This window comes from Trichoderma breve, chromosome 4 (genome assembly GCF_028502605.1).
Source record: "Trichoderma breve strain T069 chromosome 4, whole genome shotgun sequence".
Taxonomy (NCBI): domain Eukaryota; kingdom Fungi; phylum Ascomycota; class Sordariomycetes; order Hypocreales; family Hypocreaceae; genus Trichoderma; species Trichoderma breve.
Window position 1 is genome coordinate 3,804,005 of NC_079235.1, and position 21,169 is coordinate 3,825,173.

Consider the following 21,169-nt stretch of genomic DNA (forward strand, 5'->3'; position numbering starts at 1 on the left):
TTTGCTGAAGGAGAGCGAAGGCTGGATCGGCGCACCGGCTTCTAGTCGACGTCCATCCGACCCTGTTGCTGCTTCTGTCTCAAGGCCGCGGCCTGCATCTGCACCTTGATGGCGTCGCTCATGCCACGAACATGAAAGTCAAAGGAAGAAATCTCTCGCGTTGCAGCAGCAATGACCTTCATGACGCCCCGAGCGGCGATTTCCCGTGGCGAGTTGAGCGGCACGTATGTTATGGGCACTCTGTCCATGTCCGGCAACGGAACGCTCTTGACGCTATAGTCAGTAGCGGGATTGTCGCGCTCGCGCATCTTTGCAATGATGCTGTCCAAGTCGTCCTTCAGCGCGGCTTCATGCTGTTTCCTCACTTCTGCGACGGCGGTGAAGTAGTCAAAGGAACGGTCGCGGGCTTCTGCTTCGCGGTTGATGCGGCGCATTTCGCGCTGGTAGTAGGCTTGGATGTTGTTGCGGACGGAGGCCTCATGGTTAGTGACGATATTGAGTGCGGCGCGGTGGTATTCGTATGATCCGGGGACGGACTGGGGAGGGGAGAGAAGATTGGTGGACTCTGTGATGGGGACGAAGATGGCGGCGGAGGTGTTTGTTAGGGGAGGGATGAAGTCGAGATCGTCGGAGCTGTCGTCTTTGCCATGGCTGGTTGCGCTGGCCATTTCAGTGCTGGTGTCGTCGTCGACAATGCTGACGCTGTCTCTGCTGGTGCTGATGCTATCGCTTCTGGTGCTGGTGCTGATGCTGTTCTTTCTGGCGTTTTCCTTGTCGGTGCTGCTCTCTCTGGTGTTTTCCTCATCTCTGGTGGTTTTATCATTGTAAATATCATCACCACGATCCCCCTGTTTTTTGATTGTCTGCTCGCCTTTGCTGGTGGAATATTCGCGAAGCAGCTCTTCCAGCGGAGGCAGCTCCGATGCCGATTCCTGGCTGCCATATGCATTCTCAGCCATGGCACCTGACTCGATTTTATACCCGACCTCTTATTGTTTGCTCTTTTTTTTAATATTTTTTTTCTGTTTGTCAAGCTCGCTTGGGTCGTGCAAGCAAGCGATGCGGGATTCGGATTACGTTATGCATGTCCGGCTTAAATTGACAAGGTTGCTTTGACAGGTTGGCAAATGTTTGTTGGTCGTGTGAATCAAGGTCGAGTCAAGCTCTGGCCTGTCATTTGTTATTGCCGGGCATCGACATTCATTTGCACGGCAGGGTGCCGCAAAAAGCCCAACACGGAAATGGATAAAAAGGGTGCTGACTGAGTGCATATGTCAATGGCGGCTAAACGGATAGTACATGAATCAGAACTCTTCGGCATTTTGTAATTTTACGAAGCGGATTTATCGTCCATATCATTGGTTGATATTTTTGTCCATATCACCAATGTCGCTGCGAATGAGTATATGGGACTGCTTGGCTAACATTCTGCCGGGATTGCTACGGTAGCAGAGGGTCAAGGGGAATTTTGGTAGATGTCAATACAAATTTGTCTTATCTGAAGTAACTTGAGAAACCTAGAGCGCTGAGAGACATCAGGTACACGAGGGAGCTGAATATCACAAAGGAGAACTGTTAAAGGGGGCTATTATGAGTATTGTATATCTATCCAGGCCTCACTAAGTAGAATGTAAAAGAATGTAGAAGACTTCGCACAGCTTTAACACTGACATCGATAGTCAGTAACCTCAATGACGGCTGAAGGAGAGATTGCGCTTGCCGTTCATGGTCTGCACAAACGACATGGACGTGAGGAACCTTGGAATATAGATGCTGAGGGTCGTTGGGTTAAGATGGAACATAGCGGCAAGGAAAACTCCGTGGCGAAGATATTCCATCCTGAATCTTGTCAGCTTCTCCAATATGTAACCCGCGAAATGACTGGAGGGACGCACGACAATGAGTATTTGTCGTGTGAGACGGTCTCCCCATATCAATACAAACTACATCGACTTTTCTTACTTGCTTCGTTGTATTCCCTCACTGGCTGCCTGCGTCTGCTCCTCGGGGAGCATCTCATATTCTCGCACTTGATCGGGCAATTTTTGCATCTCCTCTTGAAGGAGCTCCTCAAAGAACTCCTCATCTTCTCGCACCTGATCGGACATTTCCTGCGTCATCTCATGCGCCTCTCCAGTTACTGCCTCTGCGTAAAATATCTGAAGCTCTTCAAAGGCTTTCCGCGCCTCCTCTCGTAGTTCGTCGATCTCTTCACCGAATTTCTGATTATTTCCCTTGACCGTTTGGATGCCTTGTTCCAATGCTTGGTACTTTTGTTTGAGGACCTGAAGTTGTTGCTGGAGCGAATCAAGGGTAGCCTCATCTTGCTTCTCATGCTTCTCTTGATCCTCTTTCTCGTGCTTCTCGTGTGTGTCTTTCTCGTGCCCCTCCTTTTCCTGCTTCTCCTTTTCCTGCCTCCTTTTCTCTTCCTTCTCCCACTTTCTCTTCTCCCTAAATCTTATCACCCTCTCTATATTCCTCTGCTTCCTACTTTTGACTGTTTCCAACATTTTGTTACAACGAGAGGAGAGAATGGGCGAAACTCGTTGGCTGGAGAGCGAGACCAATAATCGGAACTAGTTCAGAAGGGAAACGATGACCTGGACGGTTTAGAAAATGTGCATATAGAAAAGAAAGAAAAAGGGAGGAAAACAAAAGCGAAGATAGAGAAGGAAGAGTTTAAAGTTGAGAGGCAGATAGCATCAGCTCTATCAAGAGGTAGGTGCGTAGGTACCGAAGCATGAATCTTTAACTTCTGACTTGAATCTGCCCTCTTTTGATCTTCTATTGTGATATTTTTCCTTCTTTGGTACTTCTCTAGGTGAATGTCACCATCGTGCTTTACGATTTTGTCTAGGATGCGATTCCTAGTCATTCTGATTCAAGAGCCGTCCAAAGCTCAGCACAGAGTATCAAAAAGATTAGGTATTAAAAAAGACTGCTGAGTCCCTCCTGCAGATGGCTGATTGCCAGATATTCACTGGTACATGTAAGTAGTACGTTGGGTGCGACATTTCCTCCTGCTTAGGAGTCATGGCAACGGCAACGGCGATCATATCAAATGGCCCGGCGAAACTTGGGTCTCTTGCTGCGGAAGGATCTGTTGGAAGCGCAGAGTGATGATGATATTGGCAAGATAACCTCGAGCTTGAGTGATGATGATAGATAAGGCATTTGGCAATCGTCACGATAGTTTTCTTGATGTCAAAGGCCCCGCTCCTCCTATCACTGCACCTGGATATTAAGGTACGATCGGTGATTAAGTTCCGGCGTATTTTTACGTGCTTCGTTATCGAGTACAGAGCACATGTGTGTTGCACCCAAGTAGCCCACTGCCTGAAAAGGTTTCAATTGATGTCAACTTGCTCAATCGTAGGGCCTAATTGATACAATTAAAACAGAGAGGAAACAATGGCCTCTCTACCAGTCTCGCCTCTTCACCCGTTGGATACAATCCGCAAACCTCATCTCGCCGAGCCCAGAAAATGGCGCCCTTGGTGGAACATGCATGGGAATCCTCCCGCTTACTCTTTATTACCGTTAGTATGGAGCACTAATAAATACCACAGCAGAGTTGATCCATTATCTGATATGGACGCAAAACAGGGCCTTTTTTATGGCGCAGAAGCGTTGAAATGGCCAATGGCGCTAGCCCCAATCAGGGCTAGGTCCCAAAGCTTCCAGGCGCAAGAGCTCAACGCAAAAATCTAGCCCCAAGGGATTTTGAACGACTTGTCCGTCACCTCGACCATTGTGTTATCAACAACCCTCGGGCCCTCGCTTGTCCCTCCTTCACCCTTGGATACAGCGTCAATTGCGATCATCCCGTGAGCATCTCCTCGTGCCTCACGTCGCCCGCCCTTTTTTCCGCCGCCCGCCTACTTGCCCGCCTGCCCCGGCATCTCTCTCACAGGTGAGAGACATTTTTCCAAGATGCTCAGCGCCGCTCTTCGGAGGCGTATCCTCGCGCCTACTCACCAGGCCCTGCGATCTGGCTTCACTGCGCACGTAGTCCGCTACTATGCGTCCTTCCCCAGCCACCAGGTGATCAAGATGCCCGCATTGTCGCCCACAATGCAGGCTGGCAACATTGGTGCCTGGCAGAAGAAGCCCGGCGATGCCATCGCCCCCGGTGAGGTTTTGGTCGAGCTTGAGACGGACAAGGCCCAGATGGACTTTGAATTCCAGGAGGAGGGTGTTATTGCCAAGATCCTCAAGGAGGCTGGCGAGAAGGACGTCGCTGTCGGCACCGTAAGTCGTTTTCTGCCTCTTTCTTTTCGTTCCGTCTCTTTCCGATGCTAAGCATATTCGCTCTATAGCCTATCGCTGTCTTGGTCGAGGAGGGCACCGACATCGCCGCTTTCGAAAAGTTCTCTCTGGAAGATGCCGGCGGCAGCGCCCCGGCCCCCGAGGCCAAGAAGGACTCTGAGCCTGCTCCTGAATCAACCCCCGCCTCTACCCCTCAGTCCACCTCTGCTCCTGAGCAGTACGCTTCCCAGGGCAGACTCCAGACCGCTCTCGACCGTGAACCCAATGCCGTCCCCGCTGCCGTCCGACTTGCCCGTTCTTCGGGTGTCAGCCTGGATGGCGTCAAGGGCTCTGGCAAGGGAGGCAAGATCACCGAGGAGGACGTCAAGAAGCTGGTCGCCAGCCCCGCCGTTGCCGCTCCCGGCGCCACCTTTGAGGACACTCCCATCAGCGGAATGCGAAAGACCATTGCCAACAGACTGCTGGAGTCCACCCAGACCAACCCTCACTTCTACGTCAGCAGCTCCATCTCCGTGTCCAAGCTGCTGAAGCTGCGACAGGCCCTGAACGCCTCCGGCGAGGGCAAGTACAAGCTGTCCGTCAACGACTTCCTCATCAAGGCCATTGGTATCGCTTCCAAGAAGGTCCCCGCCGCCAATGCCAGCTGGCGCGGTGATGTTATCCGTCAATTCTCCACTGTCGACGTCTCTGTCGCCGTCTCCACCCCCACTGGCCTCATCACCCCCATTGTTACCGGTGTCGAGGCCCGTGGCCTGGAGTCCATCTCCGCCAAGGTCAAGGAGCTCGCCAAGAAGGCGCGTGATGGCAAGCTCAAGCCTGAGGAGTACCAGGGCGGCACCATCTCCATCTCCAACATGGGCATGAACGATGCTGTTGAGCACTTCACTGCCGTCATCAACCCTCCCCAGGCCGCTATTCTGGCTGTTGGCACCACCCGAAAGGTCGCCGTGCCCGCCAAGGACGAGGATGGTGAGACCGTTGTTGAGTGGGATGACCAGATTACCGTTACTGGCAGCTTCGACCACAAGGTCGTTGACGGCGCCACTGGTGCTGATTGGATGCGTGAGCTCAAGAAGGTTCTCGAGAACCCCCTGGAACTCCTTCTGTAAGCGGAAGAGATCCGAACAAGGGAACTTTCTACATGTATGAGCGAAAGATGGCGTCTGGGATGGGTTACAATTAGGGATGGCTGAGCAAGTGTCCCTTGTAGAGTAATTTGCATCTAACGAAACCAAAAAAAAAGGCCTGGCTATTGTGGTTGCGCAGTTTATAGCTAGAAAAGAATAATTAATGGTGCTTGCTAGTCTTATATAGAAAATTAAAAATATTAAACTTGAAGAAACATTCATAGCCTGATCTTGTATCACGATGATTGTATTGTATTGTCATTGAGTGATTCCAGAGAATATTCTTCTATAAATGGATATCCATGGATGAGTGTGCATAATGATCTAGGTAAGACTGCAGGCGCTAGAGCCAACGCCTCCCAAGCGTCCGGGCTGTGGCGTCAGGGGTTCGGCCGGCATTTGATGCACGCTGGAGGGGAACAAACTCGTGGGCGCAGCCCCATGATGCAAAGCAATTCCTCCGCCGGCCTTTGTCATTGTCTTGTCTTTTCCTCTCCTTGTCCAATTTCGCTGTATCTGCGACTGGGATTCCCACTGGTGACGAACACAATATTGAGTGCTTTGCCAATTACAGATTCTCCCCTGCACGTGCGCTGAAGCCATTCAAGCCCAGCGATTCGATACAACCTCGTCCAACTGAAAATATAGACTTCAAGCCCCTGTCGATCGACCAACTGCCCACTGCCACCAGCCCGTACGATTCCTCGTTCTCGCGATTGCCTCTCGACAGAGCCCACCAATTATCCAACATCTATTACAGCCAGTGACGTCTCCATACCTCGCTTCATCAAACCAAAGGGGGGCAGAGCCTCTCCCTGGGGCCCCTGGTCCTCTTCATCGGCCATCCCTGTGCGCCGGCGGCCTGCCTGTGCCTGCGCCTTTGTGCTGTGCCTCGTATGCTTTGTGCTCGTATGCCTGGAGCGCTACTTGTACATGCCTGGCTGCTACTCCGGAGTAGTAGTAGATCATATGTCTGTTCTTTCAGCCGTCGACGCCTTCTGCCTTCTCCAGACACAGATGCTGCTGCCATCGTCGCTCGCAACCGCCACAAGTAGGAGCATCGTATCATAGCCACCTCGGCAACCGCAGAGATGGCCCCTCCATATCCCACTCCTCCCACTGCCCGACGCGGATCTGAGTTTACGCCGCGAGACGAGACCGACCTCATCAGCCGACTGCATTCAGACGCTCTTGATACGCCCGTCTCCCTCACACGACGACTTGCCAAATCCAGGACAACACACGCGCGAGTGAATCCCAACCTCAGCTCTTCCGACTCTGAGGGCGACGCCAACGCCGAACCGTCTTCGCAGCAGAATCGCGGCCGCCAGCCGAACCACTCCCGCTCCATGAGCAATCCGTTTCCGTCGCTCTTCAACGGCCGTAGGAGGCAGGGCTCGGCTTCAAAGCCCTCCGTCGACGTGGATAGACCAAACGGTGGCCCTGCTCCGAGCAACAGGCCGGTACAGACGCACAAACGAGGGAACCCCTCCATGAGCAAGGACTTTGCTACCGGCAATTGTATGACATGTGCCTCGCTCGTAAAGTGGCCTAAGGAGTTAAAGGTCTTCAAGTGTACCATTTGCATGACCATCAATGACTTGGTTCCAATTAGTGTTGATAGCCAAGGCTCCAAGCAACAGCGCCATGACACAAGCCCAGGACCATCGTCATCAAGGCAACCGCCGCATTCCCCTGGTATAGCGCCAGGACAAGGTCCCAGGACGAGTCCCTTTGGCCAACTCAATATGCCCATCTCTCTTGATCAAACAAAACATCTGGTCCGGCAAAACCTGCGATCTTATGTTCTCAGGAGGCTTCGCGACTTGTCAGCTGAGGCTCAGGTTGAGCAGGCTGGCGACGACTGGCCGCTGCGGCAAGATCGACTACATCCAGATCTTGCCATACGGACTCATGAACCACTGGATATCACTCCAGTAAGAAAGGGTTCCGTCACCAAGTATACCTTTGATGAGGAGCCAACACTGCATCTCAATACCGCAAGCGCCAATCCTCCAATCGCCATGTCCAGGTCGTATCCTTCATCTTCCAATGAGCAAACCGGGTTAAAAGGCCCGCCGCCCAACAGCAACAATAATCATGTCAGCCCGCGCCCACGAGATCGGTCTGCTGGCCCGCCTGATGACCCTAGAAAGATATTCAAGCAATTAGAAGACTACATTACAAATTGTTTCAATAACTTTGAATGTATCAACTCTTCCTTTTCCACGCAGCATCCCCGATATGCTTCGAGATCCGCAAGTGATACCCCTCGACGTCCCTCGGTCCCCTCAAGGGACGTGCGGCAGCCCGCACAGATAAAAAGTGCGCCTCGTAGGCCATCTCAGTTGGAGGTTGACTCCCCCATAGTTGATTTGGACCCGAAATTGCTACTGCTGGGCGATGTTGCGGAAAATGGGCTGTGGTGGACGGGCCAAGACACAATGGCGCCGAAGAAGACTCCCAACAAGGAGGAGCCTGTCCACGTTCACCGACCATCCCCACAAACAAGATCACCGCAGTTGAATTGGACCGATATTGATGAATGGTACTCAGTCGTGAACAATGCAGCAAAAGGCTGGTTCCAAATCTACGAAGAGGTCTCGGCGGATCTTTCTCTGGGCCACCTTGCTGAGCAAGAACTTCGTGCTATCGAACAGGATGTGCTCAAGGGACAGGATCACACTCAACGGTTGTTGTTAAAAGTTACTGAAAACCTGCTGAAAAGACCCGGCCGCCCAATCAAGGACCCGATGGATCTTCGATTCCTTCTGATCATCATGGAAAATCCGTCTCTTCACTCGGATAATGAAAGCTTCAAGGGGCTACTCCAGCCCGAGATGAACCAGTCTATACGTTCGAGACCAACAGATGTAAATCGCCCTGCTGGAAATACAGGTCTCCTATCAGGGCAGCACTCTGGAATCGTTAAACGAATACTGGGATTGATATCGAATGCATCGCCAGAGTGCCAAAACCAAATGATAACTTGGCTGGCTAGATACCATGCCGCACGCTTCATTAAAGTGAAAGAGCTAGCATCGGGGTTTTTGACATACAGGATGATTCGACAAAGCGAAAAGAAGCAGACTGAGCATACAGTGGATCCGACAGCTGGGTTGATACCACAGATGCGGGCTGGTCGACACGGTGGTGCATCTCTTCATGATGCGATAGGCGGGCCTAGACCTACTAAGAAGTCCAAGGAGCCACCCAAGGTGATTTCCTATTCAGATGACTGGCAGATCAAGGCTGCTTCCCGTGTGCTATCCCTCTTGTTTTCCGCAAACAACATGTCACCGAATCGTCGCGGCGAGGATGCTCATCCAAATAGTCAAGTTACCTGGAACGGAGCAGCTCGTGTTGGCGGATACTTTCTTCCACCCACTGATTTCTACAATTCCATGATAGACTACACCGATCTCATTGACGATTTCGAGTCTTGGGAATCTAAGAGGAGTAAATTCTCCTTCTGCCAATACCCGTTTCTCTTGAGCGTATGGGCAAAAACGCACATCCTAGAGCACGATGCCCGTCGACAGATGCAAAGCAAAGCTCGGGACGCCTTTTTCGATAGCATCATGACTCGAAGGAACATCAACCAATATCTAGTCCTTGATGTACGTCGAGACTGCCTTGTTGATGACAGTTTGACAGCTGTGAGTAGCGTCATTGGCAGTGGTGGTGAAGATTTGAAGAAAGGTCTCCGCATTTCGTTCCAGGGAGAGGAGGGAATAGATGCGGGTGGTCTCCGTAAAGAATGGTTCTTGCTCCTCATCCGGGAGGTTTTCAATCCCGATTATGGTATGTCGATCCTCATGCATATAAATTGCTAAGCTCGTCAAGCTAATTCAAGTATAGGCATGTTCATCTATGACGACGACTCGCAGTATTGCTACTTCAACTCAAACTCGTTCGAGCCTGCTGATCAGTTCTTTTTGGTTGGCGTTGTCATGGGCTTGGCTATCTACAATTCTACCATTTTGGATGTTGCCCTGCCTCCTTTTGCTTTCCGAAAACTCATTGCTTCAGCCCCTTCTCCCCCTGGATCAATCATACAGCATCGACCACCGATGAGATATACGCTAGACGATTTGGCTGAATACCGCCCACGACTTGCAAATGGATTAAGACAACTTTTAGCTTTCGACGGAGATGTCGAAGAAACATTTTGCTTGGATTTTGTCATTGAAACGGATAGATACGGCTCCAAGGTACAAGTGCCTCTCTGCCCCGGGGGCGAAAGTAAGCCCGTGACAAATGAGAATCGGCGAGAATACGTCGATCTTTACGTGCGGCACGTTCTCGACATTGCAGTGAAGAGACAGTTTGAGCCCTTCAAGAGGGGCTTTTACACGGTCTGTGGCGGCAATGCGTTTTCTCTTTTCCGGCCTGAGGAGATTGAACTCCTTATCAGGGGGTCTGATGAGCCATTGGATATCGCGTCGTTAAGGGCCGTGGCGGAGTATGATAACTGGGAGAGCAAACAGCCTGAAGAAACCGAGCCAGTCATTGGCTGGTTCTGGGAGACGTTTCAACAGGCTACTCCTAGTGACCAACGCAAGCTACTTACATTTGTCACTGGAAGTGACCGCATACCGGCGATGGGGGCCGCATCGCTGACGATCAAATTGTCTTGTCTTGGTGATGACTGTGGGAGGTATCCCATTGCCAGAACGTGCTTCAATATGTTATCTCTCTGGCGTTATGCTTCAAAGGAAAGGCTAGAATCAATGTTGTGGAGAGCAGTTCATGAGAGTGAAGGATTCGGTCTCAAGTAAATGCTCGACAACCGGTGTCTGCTCAGCATCACTTATATCGCAGTTGCCGTTCGACCACTTGGCTTTTCGGCATATTTGGACATATTTATCATGGATTAGAGCGGTCAAGCATTACACAATACCCCTAGTTTAGTTTATATGCGAGCCAGTCGCCGTTGAGCGTCTGCAGTACTTGGGGGAATTTAACATGTGTCATATTTATCATTCAGCCCATAGTCTTTTTCTTTTTTGGACGATACATTGCCATATACTCAAATAACCGCTTATCGTACAAATATCTATCTTCTTCTTTTTTCTTAAGCCTCCTCTTGCTCTGCCATGCCACCCGCGGCTCTAGCTCGCTTCAGCATATCCTCTTCCTTCTTCTTTTCTAGTCTCAGCAGTCGTACCCGCTCGCGGTCGACCTCTGCGTTCTTGCGTAGCGTTTCGAGGGCCTGCATCTCGGCAATCTCCTCGTTTGTAGGCTGCAGCGGCACGGCGCGGGTCTCGGCCATGAAGAACTCGAGGATGTGTGATGAGTGCTTGTTGGCCATGTCGATGTGGACGACGCGCTCGTCTGCGGTGGGGGGCTGCGCCTTGGAGAGGTTCGTCCGGGACGATGAGGGCTGGGCGATGGGTTCGGAAGAAGAAGAAGAGGACGCTGGGGCTGCTGAGGAGCCGGCCTTGCGGAGGTAGATTGTCATGGTTGGGGGGAGCTGGTTCTGGTCGTGGCGGTTGACGATCATAGGGATGGAAGGGTTGTGGTATTTCAGGCGGGGGAGGTATTCTCTCCAGAATTTCCTGTTTGGTTTGTTTGCCGTTAGAGATGTGCGGTCTTGTGAAGGTATCGTGAGAAACGAACCTAGCTCCCATGTGGCCGCCTTTTAGACGGAGGGCAAAGTCCATGTGTATCCGGGTGACCTCCGCGGGGAGGATCGCTGCGCCGGGGCCGCATCTGATGTTAATGAGCTGTGTGAGGGCTGCGTAAGTTCGAGTTCGGTTCGTAACGGGAGTTCATGGGCATTGGATCTTCTTACTTTCTGTAGTAGGTAATTCTTGGTTAGCGATTGTCATACCATGGGGGGGAAATAAGGCGAGAGATTCAAGACGTTACCTTTCGAAGCAGGTTTAACCGCTCTCCTAATGACCTCATCTTGGCCTGTGTCTTTGCGCCTCGGCTACAGCGAGGGTCCAATTGCTGTGAATATTTTGATGCGCAGCAATTATCGCAACGAGCTGTTCAATCTCACATCCAAAGTTCGTACAATTCAGAAAATCGCTGGAGTTTGGCGGGCCGGCTAATCATCCGGGACTTTTTTTTATGGTGGGGTGAAACCACGCGACAGTGGGGGACGTCAACTGCCGCCGATTTTCTTAGAAGGGTCGGTCTTAATTTTTTTTTATAATACAACTTTTTTTTTAATAATGTTCTATGAATTGTGATCCAACGCAATTCTTTCGGCGAGGATGCATAGGGCGCTGACGGCACGGCTACTTAGGCAGGCTCTGAGGGTAGGCGAAGCTGCGCCTTCAACGGGACTGCCTTTATATCTGTGTCCTGCAGCTGTAGGACTCTCAAGCAAGCTTTCGAGTATAAGTCTAAGAGCTTCAACAAGCATTTCCCAGCGACGAGCAAATCACACCGAGGCTGTATCCAGCAATGTCGAATCAGCTGCAGAGTCACAATCAACCGAAATATTACAGAAGCCAGTTCGAAGATTGCCATGGACTTGTTCTGGGTGTGGCGCATTCACGCAGACTGAGGACCCTGAGCAGCTTGGATACTATGATGTGAGCAAGAGGAGGGTGAGGGAATGGCTACACCCTATTGCGCGACGTTCAAGTCCTCTGGAAGGCGACGAGGATAAGATTGTCAATGCTGCGCTAGAATCTTTGGACCAGGGCAGATTGAAAGAGCTTGGTTTGGATCCCGCGACGCTTGTCGAAGGCGATGGGACAGAAAACGAGACCATGAGCTGTAGGAGACATCTTGATTCTCAAACTTGAATATAGCCTCATGCTAACTTGCGCACAGTGACATCGCACCAAAAGGCACCTGTTTGCGATCGTTGTCATGACTTGCTACATCATAGCACAAAAGGCGACACTGCCAAGGTCACCATGTACCATCCAAGCGTCGAGTCTCTGCGAGAGACAATTGAGGAGTCGCCTCACAAGTATAACCACATCTACCACGTCATCGATGCCGCCGATTTCCCCATGTCTCTCATTCCGCGGCTCAATGTGCTGCTGGGCGACGTTCCACTACGCACGCGCAATCGACGCTCCCGAGCGGACAAGTACCAGAACGATCGCAAGACCGAGATGAGCTTCATTATTACAAGGGGTGATCTCTTGGGCCCGACCAAGGAGATGGTGGATGCCATGATGCCTTATTTGAAAGACGTATTGCGCGATGCACTGGGGAGACTTGGCCAGAGAATCCGCCTGGGCAATGTCAGGTGTGTCAGCGCGAGACGAGGATGGTGGACCAAGACAGTCAAGGAGGACGTCTGGAATCGTGGCGGCGCTGGGTGGATGGTTGGTAAAGTCAACGTGGGGAAGAGTCAGCTTTTTGAAGCCATCTATCCAAAAGGCAGAATGATCAAGAAACCCGAGCGGGCCAGCGGTTCGGCGCATGTCAGAGGCTCATCTACCAGCAAATCAACGACGAACGAGGACGACGAGAGTCTAGCAACTGTCAATTTTGGATCTCTCCTTCCTCCTCCCCAGCCGGCCCAGAATTATCCCGACATGCCCATTGTTTCGTCACTTCCAGGAACAACTGCATCTCCCATCCGTATCCCTTTTGGCAATGGCAAGGGAGAGCTTATCGATCTGCCAGGGTTGGCGCGCAGCGATCTTGAGCTGTACGTAAAGGAAGAGCATAGGCAGTCGCTCATTATGAAAAAGCGCATCATTCCGGAGCAGGTTACTGTCAAGCCTGGATCTTCGCTTCTTCTAGGTGGGGGACTGATTCGTATCACCCCTCGAACTCCAGACATGATCTTTCTCATGTACAATTTTACGCCACTTCACGAGCATTTGACCTCAACGGAAAAGGCTATCGCATTCCAAGGCCAAAGTCACCAATCCATTGGCCTTGAAAATATCACTTTGCCAGGAGCTGGAGACAAGATGAAACACGCTGGCACATTCAAACTCGACCACGATGTAACTAAAAAGAGAGCTGGTCCGTTAACCAGGAAGAGCGCAATTGGGTTGAGCGTTGAGCAGCTACCATTCCGTGTGCTGTCTGTGGATATCCTCATCGAAGGCGTTGGATACGTTGAGATCGTCGCTCAGGTTCGTAGACGAGCTTTGGAGCGCATACTTGCGTCTCAAAACGCACCCAGAGAAATTGAACAGGAGACAAGGCCAAAAGAGACGCCGCGCAATACCAGCGACCCATTTTCGGACATGTACAGCATGAGGAGGGATACAGCGGCCTACGACAAAGTCACAGAGCCCAAGGTGCAGCTGCAGCCTCAAGAGTCGTCAGACTGGCCGGCTGTTGACATCTACTCTCCGGAAGGCAAGTTTATTGGCTCGAGAAAGCCCATTAACGGATGGCTGAACAACAAGCCACGCGAGCTGGCGGAACACAAGAAAAGCCGCCCAAGAAGAAGCATGAAGGGGGCGAAGAAGCTTGAAAAGCAGCGAAGGGGCGAGCACCACGATGCATGATTTGGTGTCACATGCCAGATGCCGTGTACAATACCACCTTACTCTAATGACGACTGTATGCCATGTATATTATGACCACACCCAAATGTCATTGATTTTTGTATAGATAGATGGATAAATTCACTCAAGTAGCACATATTAACCGAAGACTGAAAATCAAGAAATGAAGAAGGCAAGGTATTGCAGAGTATCATCTTATTAATGATGGGCAGACCAGGAGTCTAGAACCTTAAACTACGGGTGATTTTTACTGAGTGACGCCACCTGACAGGGCTGGTAAATGCCCGTTTGGGGGGGAACCGCGGGGCCAATACCTGTTCCTGGCCGTTTTTTTGCCTATCGATGACATCTACGAAAAACCAAAACATCTTGTCAAATCATTCCTTATCCATCTCCCCCTCCGAAACCCACACACAAAACCTGCCTCGTTCCGCATACCGACACACAAGAGGCTCTTACATCCTTCTTTTCATTTGACGTTGCGCGATCATCAGACACGCCACGCCCCAGATAAAAGCAAGAACCGAGAGATCTAGATTCCGTGCAGATCAAAGCGCCCATTGCCACCACCATGTCGCAGCAGCAAGAGCGCAGCGCGCAGGCGCCTCCGGCGTCACAGACGACGACAGATACTATTCGGCCGGAGGCGGCGGAGAGCTCGCCCAGGGTGATATTGCGCTTGAGGGGAGGGCATACTTCAAATGGGAGGTCGGTGCAGTGGGCTGACGACGTGGTTGATAACGAGGGTTTGGGTCGCAAAAGCTCAAAAGGTATGTGTATGCGGAAGCTTCGCAGAGCAGTGCCAAGGACTATATTGTTTTTTTGTCTTTGTCATTACAGCTGCTACGCGACGGAACGATGAGGGGAGTTGGAAAATGAAGCTAACGGACTTGTGAATAGTGTGCTGTATATATCATCGTCCCAAGGGAGTTGACGAATCCAGCGACGAGTCATCGTCCGATTCCTCATCAGATTCGGATTCGGATTCAGAGGCTGAATCTAGACGCAAAAAGAAGGCTGGCAGCGACAAAGACGACTGTGGTCACTCTCATGACCATGGACACAGACATCACCACAGACGGGGGAAAGGGAACAGCAAGAAGAGGGCACCAAGTCCAAATGCATACGAAAAGATACCAAAGCCCAAGCCAAAGGATACGGGTAAAGAAGTTCCCAAGTAGCACAATATATATCTCAAAGAAGATAGCGCATGGTTGGAGTTAAACAAATGGTTCAGGTTTGCTTAAAGGGTTTCAAGGTTATTGTTCTGGTTTTTGGATGCTGGCACGGAAATGAGGAACACACGGCGGCATTATTTTAACAGTGAAACGAGGAACACGGCATAATTTCTTAACATTTTTTTCTTTCTTTCTTTGGAGGGAATACGGCTTTACTGCTTGTTATCAAGGGTATCGTACAAAAAAAAAAAACAGGGCATATACCGATTCATATACCATAGGGTTACAGCAGACTATGTCGAACAAGACAGAAATGGCATTCACGGTTCCCCAGCTTCAGCTTTCTTCCCACTCTCAACGACAAAGTATTTTCCAGCTTTTCTTGATGCTGTTGCCAGTGCATCCCAGTTCTCAGCGTCAGATTCAATGCGCTCCTTGGCCCTCCTGGGTCTTTGATAATGGCCTACAAGGGTCTCTTTCGCCAATACATCCTCTAAGTCTTCCAATCCAATGGTCATCTCTTTGACTGCAGCTTCTGTCTCATCCCTAATAGCTCGAAGTGGCTCCACTCCCTTGGTGTCGACTCTCTGTACTGCCCGCGCAAATTGTAGCTGGCTCTGGAGCGTCGCAATCATGGACTGCTCCTCGGCTGGGGATTTGGGCAAGGGGAGCGCAGATAGACGCAGCAGATGGTGCAATTGAGATGGAGTGATGACTTCTGGTGCGGAGTGTGATTCAGATGGAAGTAGAGAGCTGACGGACCAGGTTGGCTTGGAGAGGATATCGTGAGCTGTTGAGGATGGTGAGGACTTGGTTGATAGAGAGGCCGTGGCTGTTGTTTGCCTGGGACGAAGGTTTTGCCTGAGGCATAATAAGCGGCATCTGGCGCAGAGAGACATTTGTGGCGATTGGACTGAAAATAGGGATTTTTGTGAGAAGTGAATGACGATATCTTGGATGCTTCGAAACAAGAATATCAGCTGGTGTAACTGATATTGTCCACTCATTGATTTGATTTTTGTCTCATGCCACAAATGAGTACAAAATGTTATTAATACTGTGTACGAGTAAGACGGGCGGAGCAGGGTTAGTCCGGATCTGGCAGTATCCATCCAAACTCCAGCCTCTTGAAGGATAGTCAGCTGCGCCCCAATCCCCACTGCCACAGCTTCCTCACATCGTCATAGTCTAGCCAAAGTCACTCTTAACATACTTCCGGCTCTTCTACGGCCAGTTGCAACCAGTTACTGATAACCGGGTACATATAGCTCTAACTCCGAAACAGCCAGAGACCATGTCGCCTCAATGGCAACCCCATGTCCGGCCTGATATTTATTACTTTCCATCTATTCGGGCGACTTTGTATGACGCACTTGTTAAAAACACACCGCTCTGCCATTTGATACCGTTCGAATCGAGGATTGCCGACATCATGAATAATCCTGAGGCTCTCATCCAACAGGTTCGCCTCTCGTTTGTCTCTTGGTTGAAGCTGAGGAAATGAGGGCGCGCTTAGCTAACAGATTGAGACGGTAGGCCGAGAAGCTCGTGGCTAAGGGCAAAAGCGGATGGAGTTTCTTTGGCGGCTCGGAAGAGAGATATGAGCAAGCTGCCACTTGCTACAGGCAGGCGGCTGAGGCATACGAGCTGAGAAGTAACTGTACGCATCTTCTCCATCCTTTTATTTCTCCGCTCTCCTGAGAGCTCCCCCAATGAAACCATACGGGGACTTCACAGCTGCTGTCTGGCGTATCGTTGTGGTTGACTTTTCAATAGTTCTCGATGCAGCTGCTACATATGTGAAAGCAGCCGAAATACAGGAGAAGAATCTCAGTGATGGTTTCGAAGCCCCCGACAGCTACGTCCATGCCTCCGATGCTTACCGAAGAGCCGTCATGGAGGAGGCCAAGCCGATCAACGAGAACGAAAAGGCCGAAGCGAAGGCAAAGGCAATAAACTGCCGAAAAAAGGCCATCAAATTGACCGAGTCGTCCTCCAGTGGAAGTAAATTGAGAAGATTGTCGAGAATGTACGATGCAATTGGTCAGATAAATGAGAAGGACATCGCGGGCCCGCTTGTGCAGGCGAGGAGGAATTTGTTGAGTTCGAAGACGCTGACTGCCGCGGATGAGGAACGCATGAAAAATCTGGCGATGGAATTACAGCCGACTCCCAATGAGGCCGACGAGCTGCAGTGGCTGCAGTCGAAGACAGCGTTTAGTGACGAGGAGAAGGCGCATCTGAAGTGGCTGGAGAGTCAAATTCTGCCAGCCCTGGATGAAGCGCGCATCGCGTACAAAGAAGCTGCTAACTTTTTACGCTTGGACGCGCCGCTGTGCGTTTTCCCCCTCGCTTGAGCATTGTGTCAAACCTCCATTGTTGATTGATAGCTAATACGTGTGACCCTTAGGAGTGCCAGCAAGTTATTTGAGCAATATGCTGACCTCAGCGTCTTCATCGCCACTCTCCTTCCCCATTCTACCGAGAAGAATGCCAATTCTACCCAGAAGGATAAGAACTCCTATTACGAAGACGCCCTCAACGCCTACGCGACTATTCTCAAGGCCCTGCAAGGCGACCCAAAGAAGAACAGATTTAGTATCCCTACTTATTGCTTCAAGTGGTGCGTCTGCCGTCTAGCCCAGTGCGACCACGTAGCTACAACGCGCGACATCCCGACGTATCAGGGAATCGAAATGGATACGTATCGGCAATCCGAAATGCATCCAGATACGCTAAAAAGCTACATACAATCCATGCAGTCCAAGTATACGCTGCTTTTCGACCTGAACGAAGCCATCAAACAGAAGGACCGAGAAATGATTGATGAGATACTGCAGGCCAATGTGGTGGATGATTGGCAGAAGAACGTTTTCACCGATATCCAAAACAAGTATGAGCCTAAGGATGATGAGTTTGCGTAGAGAAATGAAGTCAATTAGAACAAATGTAAACGCAAAGAGGATGGTATGCTACTGAGCAGAACCAGGATGCAAAGAGGTTTGCTACTTTCTTTGGGCACTATCTAGTTCATTAGGATGGAAACGACATTGCTTTTTTTGTCTGCTATTGTGCAAATGAAGTGTTGCACATGCTCCAGTTATTGATTATTGCTCTTTTCTTTATTAGTTTAGCTTCGAAATGCAAACGGACTTCGTTCGAGTCGCATGCCAGTACAAACATTGGCCAAGCAGTGAGACTCGTTCATACAAGAAGCTATTCCATGTCATATCGTATATTCATATCTGATTCATAACCGCTAAATTAATATACATGCTATAAAGCATCAACGTGGAGAGCATTCTTCCCTACTAGTTGCCCGGTATATCCCACTTGTTCTATTGGCAATCTTCCATGAGCCATCTGCAATCTGTACTCTGTTACTTCAATGCTTTCACTTATTATGACTGCCAGGTGTCTTCCTTAACCACCTCAGTGACACAGGCCACCGCAGGGACAGTGTAGGTGTGGTTGGGATCGCTCTCCCAGGTGACGGAACCATCCTGGCCCACGTTGATGTACTTGTACTCGATAACGTCTCCGGCCTCCAGATTGACTGATCCAATCCACAGAGGGTGGTTAGTGGCATAGTTGACGGCATCCAGAGCAATGGCCGCGCTCGTGCTCCAGTTGCCCAGCTCGGGAGCGCTACCAGCGACCTTGATAGTCTGACCAAACTGCGTTGTGGCAAGCTCGTGGAAAGTGACAGCAACGGAAGTCGGGGTAGCACAGGGAATGGGAGTGAAGGGAGTACCAGAAGGAACGCCAGGCTTGGGGGTCTGCGATGGTGGGAATGACGTGGCTGTAGGACGCGAGTAGGATCCAACCACAGAAGCTCCCGAGCAGCTTGAAGGAACTGAGTTAGCGCCGCTGCTGGCCCACGAGGGGGGGACAACGCCAGCCCGACGGGCCGCGGCGGTGAGAAACGAGGCGTACGACCAGGTCAGGTGAACGGCTGACAGAGGTGTGCCGGTGTTGCGATCGAACTGCTCGGCGAGCGAACCATCAGCGGGGACGTACTTGGCAGCCTCGCTGAGGAATCCATCGGCATATGTCGAGACGGCGTTGATGATGCTCGTGAAGGTAGACTGGCTGCTGGAGTAAGTTCCAGCCGCGACACCGGGAACGAGCTCCTGGAAGAAGGCCAAAGAAGTGGAAGTCACCGTGATGGAGCCTGTCTTCTTCCAGACATAGACGGAGTCGTAAAGTTGCTCGGCAGCAGCGAACGTAGCGAGATACCAGGGGTTTCCGTTAAAGTACACGTCTTCGGGGTATCTGCCGATGGCGACAGCAGAGCCAGCGGGAATGCCCTTGTTGACACCGTAGATGGAGCGGAAGGAGTCTACAACGACCTTGAGGTTGGAGAGGGCTTTGTCACTGCAAGGCTGGAAGGTGGAGGCGTCACAGCCAAGGCTAGGATCGAACGTGTGGATAGATGCGAGAAGAGAGTTGGCATCTTTTCCAGTCCTGCCCTCGTTGGTGTTGACTATAGCAAGCTGTTTAGTATCGCCCTTCATCAAAGCATATGGTGCTGGTGGACTTACTGTTGGAGTCAATGTATCCACCCGACACCCAGAATCTTTGGAGGAAGCACAGGATCTGAGGCGCAACTGAGGAATAGGTGCTTCCCGACTGGCCGAGGGTGGCAGCAAGTGTGGCGCCCTCAACAAGAGCTGGAGAACTCGTCAGTATTGTTTATTTCCAACGAAAAATTGCACATGAGATGTTGATACATACCTCGGTGCTGGTTGGCAACGGTAAAGAACGAGCTACCATTAACTTCCTCCCACAGATCGAAACCGGTTTGGTTCCTGAAGTGAAGATGTTAGAATTGGTCATAAACAAAACGAAAAGACAGCGAGCTTGTACTAACCAGTATTGGGCAACATAGTTGAGGTCATTCCGCACAATGGGCCAGATGATATTTGACACCGTTGACTGGTAGTTGTTGTTGATGAGCCACTTCGAATAACCAATCAAGGCAATGGCTCGGAGAGCTGGGCCATCGCGCTGCGGGCGACCCCAGTTGCCAGTGAACTGGCTCAAGGTCAACTCAAACTTGGGTTCACCAAGACCGGACCCGTCCGAGAGAGAGCCAGAGGGGTTTGAGATGCCCTGAAGAGTGACCTGGGCAGAAATGTACTGCTCGATGCGGCGCTGCAGGCCAGCATCATACTGCTGAGTGAAGCGGTCGACAATGTTCTTGAAGACAAGAGCACTATCTCGCGTCCACATGTAGTAGTCTGATTAATTACCCTCGTGTTAGTATATGAACTTTGACATATCAAGAATATGCCGGTATAAGTCAAACTTACAGTCTGGGTCAGTTGTGCTCGGAGATGCAATCACAGCACCGGCCGATGTACCAAAGGCACGGCATCCATCAGGGCCAACATTGCAAAGAAGGTTGTTTAGAGCAATGGGAGTCTGTGTGTTGATAAAGTCATCCACAGATCGTTTTGTGACGCCGGACAGGCCGTTTGATCCTGGTCTTCCCAGAACCTTTTGGACGGCAACTGAGCCAAGTAGCACAGCAGTCGACAGCACGTGCATGATGGGCAGAATGAAGGAGGACGTATGAGAGGAAACGTTGAGAGATAGAGCCGATGCCGAATGGCTCGCGGCCAGGTCCATGGCGAAGGCAGGCATCTTTATGATACGGCGCCCCGAGTCAGAGCACTTCTCGCAATAACAACAACGGCTTTCGTTTTGCCGACTTGGTCCAATGAGATCAGCTGTTGCCCGCAACGTCGTGCGTAGGTACAACTCTCAACACTCAGTTTAGTCCGACTCGGACCGACAAAAGGTCTACAGGGCCAAGAGTGGATGTGCGGATCATCCCCATGGGGAACTGAGGGCCGCAACGCTGTGAAAGGGCCGATTCTCCGGGGCCCAAGTGCCGCGACGGGCGGTGCAAACCTGCGAAAAGAAAAGCCGGCTGAATATGGCGGGTTGCACTCAGTGGCTGCGGGATAGAAACAAAGGAGCAAGCAGCGGCGATGGCAATTAACAGTAGTTGGACAATTGCAGGGATCTTCAGCTCTTTCCTGCTCGGCTCTTCTATCCTTCTGTCGTCTCCTCTTCACGCGGGCTGGCTGAATGTAAGACAGACGAGCCTCTCTCTCCCTTTCCCTCTGAATACGGGATC

The 21,169-nt window shown here is 51.0% G+C and overlaps 10 protein-coding genes across 10 annotated transcripts; 5 read left to right on the forward strand and 5 right to left on the reverse strand.

Moving 5' to 3' along the window:
* Positions 1-41: 41 nt before the first annotated feature.
* Positions 42-959, reverse strand: T069G_07412 (uncharacterized protein; the record flags this gene model as incomplete). Its single annotated transcript, XM_056174622.1, has 1 exon — positions 42-959. One exon carries the CDS (start codon positions 957-959, stop codon positions 42-44), a length of 918 nt encoding a protein of 305 aa, XP_056028201.1.
* A 999-nt stretch (positions 960-1,958) lies between these two features.
* T069G_07413 (uncharacterized protein) lies at positions 1,959-2,510 on the reverse strand (the record flags this gene model as incomplete). Its single annotated transcript, XM_056174623.1, has 1 exon — positions 1,959-2,510. The coding sequence occupies one exon, from the start codon at positions 2,508-2,510 to the stop codon at positions 1,959-1,961; it is 552 nt and encodes a 183-aa protein (XP_056028202.1).
* Positions 2,511-3,933: 1,423 nt separating this feature from the next.
* Positions 3,934-5,378, forward strand: T069G_07414 (2-oxoacid dehydrogenases acyltransferase (catalytic domain) domain-containing protein; the record flags this gene model as incomplete). Its single annotated transcript, XM_056174624.1, has 2 exons — positions 3,934-4,251; positions 4,320-5,378. 2 exons carry the CDS (start codon positions 3,934-3,936, stop codon positions 5,376-5,378), a joined length of 1,377 nt encoding a protein of 458 aa, XP_056028203.1.
* Positions 5,379-6,487: 1,109 nt separating this feature from the next.
* On the forward strand, positions 6,488-10,177 carry T069G_07415 (HECT-domain (ubiquitin-transferase) domain-containing protein; the record flags this gene model as incomplete). The annotated part of the gene is made up of 4 exons (XM_056174625.1): positions 6,488-7,010; positions 7,101-7,721; positions 7,767-9,200; positions 9,258-10,177. 4 exons carry the CDS (start codon positions 6,488-6,490, stop codon positions 10,175-10,177), a joined length of 3,498 nt encoding a protein of 1,165 aa, XP_056028204.1.
* Positions 10,178-10,473: 296 nt separating this feature from the next.
* Positions 10,474-11,062, reverse strand: T069G_07416 (mitochondrial ribosomal protein l51 / s25 / CI-B8 domain-containing protein; the record flags this gene model as incomplete). Its single annotated transcript, XM_056174626.1, has 2 exons — positions 10,474-10,957; positions 11,019-11,062. 2 exons carry the CDS (start codon positions 11,060-11,062, stop codon positions 10,474-10,476), a joined length of 528 nt encoding a protein of 175 aa, XP_056028205.1.
* Positions 11,063-11,623: 561 nt separating this feature from the next.
* On the forward strand, positions 11,624-13,843 carry T069G_07417 (uncharacterized protein; the record flags this gene model as incomplete). Its single annotated transcript, XM_056174627.1, has 3 exons — positions 11,624-12,134; positions 12,192-13,462; positions 13,631-13,843. 3 exons carry the CDS (start codon positions 11,624-11,626, stop codon positions 13,841-13,843), a joined length of 1,995 nt encoding a protein of 664 aa, XP_056028206.1.
* A 571-nt stretch (positions 13,844-14,414) lies between these two features.
* On the forward strand, positions 14,415-15,024 carry T069G_07418 (protein phosphatase inhibitor domain-containing protein; the record flags this gene model as incomplete). The annotated part of the gene is made up of 3 exons (XM_056174628.1): positions 14,415-14,613; positions 14,744-14,884; positions 14,933-15,024. 3 exons carry the CDS (start codon positions 14,415-14,417, stop codon positions 15,022-15,024), a joined length of 432 nt encoding a protein of 143 aa, XP_056028207.1.
* A 317-nt stretch (positions 15,025-15,341) lies between these two features.
* Positions 15,342-15,920, reverse strand: T069G_07419 (glu-tRNAGln amidotransferase C subunit domain-containing protein; the record flags this gene model as incomplete). The annotated part of the gene is made up of 1 exon (XM_056174629.1): positions 15,342-15,920. One exon carries the CDS (start codon positions 15,918-15,920, stop codon positions 15,342-15,344), a length of 579 nt encoding a protein of 192 aa, XP_056028208.1.
* Positions 15,921-16,453: 533 nt separating this feature from the next.
* Positions 16,454-17,945, forward strand: T069G_07420 (soluble NSF attachment protein, SNAP domain-containing protein; the record flags this gene model as incomplete). Its single annotated transcript, XM_056174630.1, has 4 exons — positions 16,454-16,483; positions 16,558-16,681; positions 16,798-17,356; positions 17,432-17,945. 4 exons carry the CDS (start codon positions 16,454-16,456, stop codon positions 17,943-17,945), a joined length of 1,227 nt encoding a protein of 408 aa, XP_056028209.1.
* Positions 17,946-18,422: 477 nt separating this feature from the next.
* On the reverse strand, positions 18,423-20,655 carry T069G_07421 (glycosyl hydrolases family 15 domain-containing protein; the record flags this gene model as incomplete). The annotated part of the gene is made up of 6 exons (XM_056174631.1): positions 18,423-18,800; positions 18,849-19,507; positions 19,566-19,694; positions 19,759-19,832; positions 19,895-20,264; positions 20,337-20,655. The coding sequence occupies 6 exons, from the start codon at positions 20,653-20,655 to the stop codon at positions 18,423-18,425; spliced, it is 1,929 nt and encodes a 642-aa protein (XP_056028210.1).
* Between the last annotated feature and the right edge of the window lie 514 nt (positions 20,656-21,169).